Source organism: Egretta garzetta, unplaced genomic scaffold (genome assembly GCF_000687185.1).
Source record: "Egretta garzetta isolate BGI_Z169 unplaced genomic scaffold, ASM68718v1 scaffold322, whole genome shotgun sequence".
NCBI lineage: Eukaryota > Metazoa > Chordata > Aves > Pelecaniformes > Ardeidae > Egretta > Egretta garzetta.
Window position 1 is genome coordinate 986,457 of NW_009259044.1, and position 7,152 is coordinate 993,608.

The following is a 7,152-nucleotide window of genomic DNA, read 5'->3' on the forward strand; positions in this document are numbered from 1 at the left end:
CCTGCGGGGGCTGCGAGCCGTGCGAACGGGGTGCCGTGAAATGGCAGTGGTTTCGCCCTGGGAGCCCCTCATGGGTAGGCTGGGAACGGCCGGTGGAGTTCTGTGAGAACCTGGGCTCTTCTTACCTGTACCTGACCCTGACAACAAATTGTGGAGCTGGGGATTGAAGGGGAAAAAAAAAAAGAAGAGATAATAGCTTCCTAATAACTTGCTGCCATAGGCCTAGCAGTAATTAAAGTGCTCAGGCAGGTTCTTGTTTTTATACAACAAAATGACCTTGTCATTCAGGTTGAAGTTAAGTGTGGCTTGAGCTGTCCTTATTTAAAAAAAAAAAAAAAAGTGTACTTCCATGAAGTTAAAACATGGATTCTTAAAGTGAAGAGAAGTGGGGACTTCTGGGAAGCTGACACAAAGGATAGTTCTGGTCAGTGTTTAATGTATACTGGTAGGAGATCTGATGCGGTGGTTCCAGTCCCATGGATTTATTTATTTATTTTTACCATAGTTAAAGACTCTTGGATCAAGTGACTCTGCTGCTTTTTTTTAGGAAATTACAGAAAGTAGTAGTTCAGATGCATAGCAAAGTAGTGTTATGTAGTGGTGTTTCTCCATAAGTAGACCAAAAAAGGTTTGAAAAGAATGTGGCCATTGTTGAAGTGTGTGCGCGTAAGGTTTGTGGTATTTCTGTCATCACTGTTAGAGTGGCATCTTTTGAGTTTGCCCCTGAGAAGCTCTGGTAGAAGGAAAGCTTTGTGCATGTGTGCACGCGTGCAAATGACCGTGCTTTTTGTCCATTCTCCCATAACTTGCATGCTAAGCAATAAACATGAGTTTTACGGAAATCAAAAATGTCTGGTTTTTTGTTCTAGGTGCTGGTATAAAAGATGAGGCTGAATGAGAGCCGGACAAGATCCTTCCAGGCTCCTGTCACCATCCACAATTACCCGGGCAGGCAGGTGTATGTGTTTCCCAATGGCCGATCTGATTCCGAGGAGTCATCAGAGGAGGAGCTCAATGTTATGGAATTGCGACCGAGGGGCAAGGAGCAGCAGCGATGCAGCACTTCTCGGGACAGAGTCGGAGACGTGGTACTTCTGGAGCGAGAGATTACAGAGGATGATAATCTTAACAAGCTAGCCCTGCAGTATGGTTGTAAAGTAAGAGCTATCTCTGTCTCTGTGGTTTTCATTACTTCGGAGGTATTTTATGTGTAGCTTAGTTTCCAGAATTGCAGGAAGGCGTGCTGTAGTCTGATAGTTTTGACGCTGAAAAGTCTTTGCCCTGTGTATTTCATGAATGGTCGATATCTGGGTAAAACTGAGGTGCAGAAAGGCAAAGACAAACAAACAGAGTTGTTCAGCTGACAATCTAGGAGGATATTGTCAACCCCACGCATCCTGCGTGACCTGCTTTCCTGTTTAATTTGGGTGACTTAAGTGCGGTGTAGCAGTCATGATTTGTACTTAGTTATTTAACTGCGGGCAAACAGTAGGAAGCTGAGTACAGGAATGAGGGCGAGAGCTCTGCTCTCGGGGAGCATACAGTTTTTGAAGCAAACTGAACAGCACAAAGAACTGCCGCTCAGATGGGCTCTGGTTTGGGGTTGGTTCCATTTATTTTTTTGGAAGGTAGAGCTTACATGTTGCAAGGAAGGCCTAAGTCCAACAGGGGTGGACTTGCAGACTGAGAGGTGCCAAAGGGTGGCAGAGTCCAGGTGCTCTCTGTGCCTGTGGGTGTTGGTTGTCTGCTGTCCTACCCAGAAGAGAGTGTGGTGAATTTTCTCTGGGGTTGGAACATACCACAAAATACATTTTCTTTGTTCCAAAGCAGGGAGCTTTATAGAAAAACTGTCGAGAAGTTTAATTGCCTGCTCTAAACATTAGAAGTACCCCGTTGTTTAGCAGTTAAAGCTGTATTTTTAGAGCCTCCTTTATCTGTGAGCTAGACTGTGATTAAAAAGTTCCATGATGCAAACAATTGGACAGCGACCTGGATGGGGATAATGATACAGTGCTGGCTCCACCGCTGCAATACTATTGCAGTCTGTCTTGCTTAACAACACAGCTGTGTGGTGCAGCTGAAGCAAGAGGGCTTAGAGGAATTGCGACAATTCCTCCCCTCCCATTCCCTTAGAAACAAAAACAAAACAAAAAAGAAACCCTTCAAGGTTCTGCTGACGAGCCTGATGCGTGTGAAGGAGCGAGTCTGGTAGGACTTGAATAGGCCTTGATTGGCACCGGTGGAGCATGGGAACTGAGCTACAGCGGGTGGCTTTGTAGTCATGGCTATGTGCTCATCTCTAAGTGGTAGCAGTTGCGTTGTTGTTGCTGCTGATGCCAAATCACAGCAGCTTGCTGAACTCAGGGAAGGAAGATTCTGAACCATTCTCTTGGTTTATGGCATGAAAAAGCCTGCTGTGCCCCCTGTCCTGTAACTCGGGAGGGCTCAGTCCTGTCCCTGCTGCCTCTCCTCCTGCAGCCTTTCAGCCCCTGCAGGCGCAGGTAGATCTGCTCTGCCTGCCCTGCTGGAGGCTGCTGGGCTCAGCTGGTGGGGAAGGCGAGCTGATGGGGAGGGACCAGGTAGTCAGTGTTCCCCTCCCACAGGAAAAATAAAACTCTCCTGCTGCCTCCCTCCTTCCAGAAAGGGCACTTCTGACTTGTTCCGGTTAAATTGAAGAGGTACAGAAATCCTTGTTATTGGAGAGCTGTGTATTTGTCTGTTTACAGACTGGCACCCATCGATTTTGATGTATTTTGTTTTACTTGCACAATTAAGCAGCTCCTGAAAGGCTACTGGGACATCAGCAAGGAAGACTTGTAGCCACAAATACATGCAACTGTGTTTAAAAAATCCAGGGTGAGCTTCTCCTTGAGATCAGTGAGAACTTGTCACTGGTTTCAGAATTATCAGGGCCTACTTGGGGTGGGGGTATTAAGACAGTGCAATAAACAGCTTTGTCGGTGCCACAGATAACTTGGCAGAGATGCAAAGTGCTTTAAAATTCTCATTTTTACTCTTGACCATTTATAGTCCTGGCCTGCTTCTGGCATTGTTCTCAGCTGGGACAAGAGGAGCTCACTGCAGCCAAAAAAAAGAGTACAGAAAATAAGCCTGAATGGCTCGTGCAGCCGCGTGCTCTTGCATGCTTCCCATCAGCTTTGTTTGTTTTTTCTGCATGCGTGCTACTCCACTTTCTGTTTCCAGAGCCTTAGCGCAACATTGCAGGGTTTGATTTCAGATGCTGCGGGGGCTATTTACTGTCCCAATAATTTGCTTTCATTGGAACAAAACAAAAAATTGAAGCGCCACCTCAGTTAGGAGGCTTTGGGTAAAATTGTTATTTCATAACTAAATAATTTTGTGGGGTTTAAGTCCTGATGTTATGTTGGGGCAAGCTGTGAGGAGTCTTAACCAGCAACTGAGGATTCCCTTCGCCTCAGGGGCGCCAGATTAGGATCTAGATCAAACATCCCACTTTCAGAGTTCTCAAGCTTTGCAGAGCCTTGCTTTCTGGCTGTGACGCAGCAGACTTGCTGCCTTTCAGGGACTGCGTGGTAGGTGAGCCTGATGCGTGGTGCCCTGACGAGCTGGGGGGCAGATCCACGGAGGGAGAGGCAGCTCCGCTCTCCTGCGGCCCAGTGGGAATTCCCCTTGGGATCTCCCCACTCGCGGCAGCCAGCTGGCAGCAGCACAGCCTGCAGGTAGCCCTGGGTGTTTGTTGCAGTGGCAAAGGAGGTGTCAGGCTCCCTTCTGGGGTATTCCTGTATCCTCTGTTAAAGGGAGATCTTCGCCCTGGGCTGTCGGTGATTTGGGCGCTGGTGGTGCTTACAGGTTTGCTTAGGAAGTGAATCACTTTCTTGGGTTTAGTTCCCCAGTTTCATTGGTAGCCTCAGGCTTGGGAATGCGGTTCGTACAGTAGTTGACAAGACTTCTGAAAGAACAAATCAAACTTTCTCCTAAAGTGCAGTCCTCATACTGTGTCTCTTTTGTATGATATCTGATTGGAGGTGGTTAACCTGCTCCTGTTGCCTTTCGCTTTGCTTTGGGGTCTTGCTGTTTTCCTTGATTTGCATCCTCCAGCTTTTCCCTTGAGGTTCTTTCACATCCCCTTGGTTGCTTTGGAGGGCTCCTGGCACACGCTGACGGTCCCATTTGTTTTCTGTGACAGAGGATTTAGGGCAATTGTGAAGTTCTTGTACTTAGTTATTAGGTGGTTGTCGATGCGCGCTGTATTAACGTTATATTCCTTATTTAACATTAAATAAAGAAACGCTGCCTTGCCTTTGTCTTTTCTTTGATACCAGCTGTCCTTGTGACTTGCACTGTAAGCACGGTTTGTCCTTTCTTGCTCTTCTTACTGCTATTGGCATCACCGAGCTGGGTGGGAACACCGGTCACATGGAGACCCTGCACACGAAGAGCCAGAGATGATGACAGATGCACGGAGGTTACTGCCGTAAGCGTGCCTTCAGCGGGAGCAGCTACCAGCTGTGGAGAAACGAGCGCTGTGGAGCTGCTGGCGTGCAGAAGAGGGGCGGTGCTGGGGGACACGAGCAAAGGGTGCTCCTGCCTGTGGGGGAGGGAGGCTCGCCTGCTCTCTGCCAGGCGGTGATCTTGCCCTCAGAACTGCCGCATGCTCCCAAGATGGAGCCCTGTTTGCTCTGAAATCGCCTTCCAAGCAGGAGGAGGGGTTTCCCTGCTCGTGTTGATGTTCTCTCCCCTTAAAAGCTCATGCACCGTTTAAGGTATGAAAATATATTTAAAAGGATGTGTTACAAAGATTCTTCTTGTCTTAACTTGGATTAGAAAGTAAGTGAGAGAAGGGTAAAGAAAGCAAAAGGAAAGAAAACCAGCATTAAGCGCGATACAGCCTACGAGAGGCATGAGCGCTAGTGGAGGTTGGAGACTTTAACGGGAGCGGCTCTATCCTGTAGGACCCGGAGCACCCCTGGAGCAGCTGGGAAATCTCTGCAGAACATTAAGCCGCTTGCAGCCGGGGCTTGCTTTTATTTCTGCTTGTCCGCTTCTTCCTGCTTCGCTACTGGTAAAAGGCTGGGTTGTCCTGCACTAATACTCGTGTCCTTTTTGGATCCTGTAGGTTGCAGACATCAAACGCGTCAACAACTTCATCCGGGAGCAGGACTTGTACGCGCTGAAGTCCATCAAGATCCCCGTGAGGACCCACGGGCTGTTAACGGAGAAGGGCAGAGAACTGAGGCCGCTCCCGACTGCGCCCTCCCAGACCGGCCTGACGCTGGTGGACTTGCCAGAGCCCGACGAGGCTGCGAGCGGCTCTGCTGAGGGCGGGCGCCTGAGCGACTACTTCAAGGGGATCGACGAGAGCATTCGGGACGCGGTGCAGGTGGAGGTCCAGCTAAACGCAGAGTACTGCACGGAAGCACGGGAGAGGCCGCTGCCTGAGTCAGGGAAGCAGGAGACCAGTAATGGCGCGGACTGTGGGATCCAGTGGTGGAACGCAGTTTTTATTATGCTCCTGATAGGAATTGTCCTGCCAGTATTTTATATCATCTATTTTAAAACACAAGGTCTGGTGGCCCATACCTCCAACACAACGCTAACCTCAAACATTTCAACAGATGGATTGGAAGGGAAATTACCACAAAGCTCAGTTGTAGAAAAAAAATCCTAAGGGGGCGAGGCAGCCAAGTGCAGCCTCTCCTCCTGGCACTGAAGCCCGTACACCAGTGACTTTGACACGAGTGCATTCAGGGGGATAACACTACAGATTATTTTTATTTTTTTAAGTAGCTGATGATGTAATCCTGAACTTGACTGAACGTGAGGTGATGCGATTTTATGGAAGGATAAGGGTGCTTTGTTGCTTATACGGATCGTCGGGCAGCTGGCTGAACATTCGTGAACTCTGTTGAGGGAAAGTATTTTGTAGCAGTTTCCTCATCGTGGTTGCTTCAGGTATTTCTTAATGCCGTGGCTAAGAAGCGAATCCTTTGCTGCTGAGCTGAAGAGTGCAGTATTAACGTATTTGGGAAGTTGGGGGGGGTGTTTGCATTTTAAGAAAACACTTTTTGCTTAGAGTAGAAGCTGGGATTCTTCCTTTGTCTCTGAACCGTCATTTTTAACCCCTTGCAGCCCAGGGCAGTGCTGGCATACTTAACCCTAAACCGATGACTTTGGCTGTGTTAAGCGAGGTGTGCCAGGGTGGGAGGGTGCTGCTGGCACCTCACCTTTTCATCTCTTGAGCAAGTGTTTAAGCTGTGTTCGTTAGGGTGCTTTAAGCCCACCTGGGGAAGGGTGGCCCAGACCTCGCCTCCTGGATGAAATCCCTCAGCGACAGCTCTGGAAATGCGGAGTCCCTGCAGGCGGAGCTTGTGGCAGATCCCTGCCACGCCGGGTACCGCTGCTCCAGAGCTGATGCTTCAGGGTGACCGGAGCTGGCCAGGGAGGCCGGGAGGAGGCTGCCAGAGCAGCGCGGGGACGGTGCTGCGTGGCACGAGCTGCCTGGAGGCTCGTTTGCAGGGATGGGGCTGGCCAGTGTTAGGTTTGTGGGGGGAGAGTCCATACTGGTGCATCTCAACCACCCAGTTGCAATCATTGATTTGAGTCTCCGTGTTTGTCGTCTCCATGTGAGAGCGCATCACTAAGCTGCATTTAATTTGCAAGGTCTGGGAAAGAAGCCCTGGGTTCCCTTAGCCAGTCACGGGGAGAGAGGCAGATGCACGTAACGCCTGGAGAGGCTGGGACTGCGAAGCTGCTGCGGGTGAGACGTTCCTGAAAACTGCTGACACTGGCATGGAAAAGCTTTGGAGTGTGTGGGAAGGACCGGTGCCGCTTTGGCGGCTGGTGGTGTCCTGAGGAGGGTGTAAGCCTGAGGTCCCTGCTGTTTAGGATGAATTGGTAAACACTACGTGTTAGGCATGAGCAGAAAAGGAGGCAGAGAAGAATTTGCCTTAAGGATTTAATTCAGCAAGTTCAGGGCCTACAAGCAGATGTAAACTCTCTCCTAGAACTGCACCCTGAGGTGGTTTTTTTTGCAGCACGGGTGCGTGAAACCTGGCCAGGGATGGGAAAGTTACGGCGAGGCGCAGCTCCAGTTGGGGGCCTGGCCCATTCCAGGGCCGCTTGCGGGGGCTTGGTCTGTCCTGGCAGGGGCCTCGGTTCCCGGGGGGGGGG

The 7,152-nt window shown here is 49.8% G+C and overlaps 1 protein-coding gene across 2 annotated transcripts; it reads left to right on the forward strand.

The window, feature by feature from the left end:
- Nucleotides 1-29: 29 nt before the first annotated feature.
- Nucleotides 30-7,146, forward strand: LYSMD4 (LysM domain containing 4). 2 transcript variants are annotated; one of them, XM_035890616.1, is made up of 3 exons: nucleotides 30-424; nucleotides 870-1,157; nucleotides 5,099-7,146. In XM_035890616.1, the coding sequence occupies exons 2-3, from the start codon at nucleotides 885-887 to the stop codon at nucleotides 5,648-5,650; spliced, it is 825 nt and encodes a 274-aa protein (XP_035746509.1). In that variant the 5' UTR covers nucleotides 30-424; nucleotides 870-884; the 3' UTR covers nucleotides 5,651-7,146. The 2 variants fall into 2 exon arrangements, with proteins under 2 accessions (XP_035746509.1, XP_009633346.2); XM_009635051.2 differs by having other exon boundaries at nucleotides 30-1,157.
- Nucleotides 7,147-7,152: the final 6 nt, after the last annotated feature.

What these genes read in the sequence shown, in the direction of transcription:
- LYSMD4 (XM_009635051.2), top strand. Translation starts at nt 885, where the DNA reads ATGAGGCTGAATGAGAGCCGGACAAGATCCTTCCAGGCTCCTGTCACC. An exon ending in CCCTGCAGTATGGTTGTAAA is followed by an intron (nt 1,158 to 5,098) that starts GTAAGAGCTATC and finishes TGGATCCTGTAG; the next exon opens with GTTGCAGACATCAAACGCGT.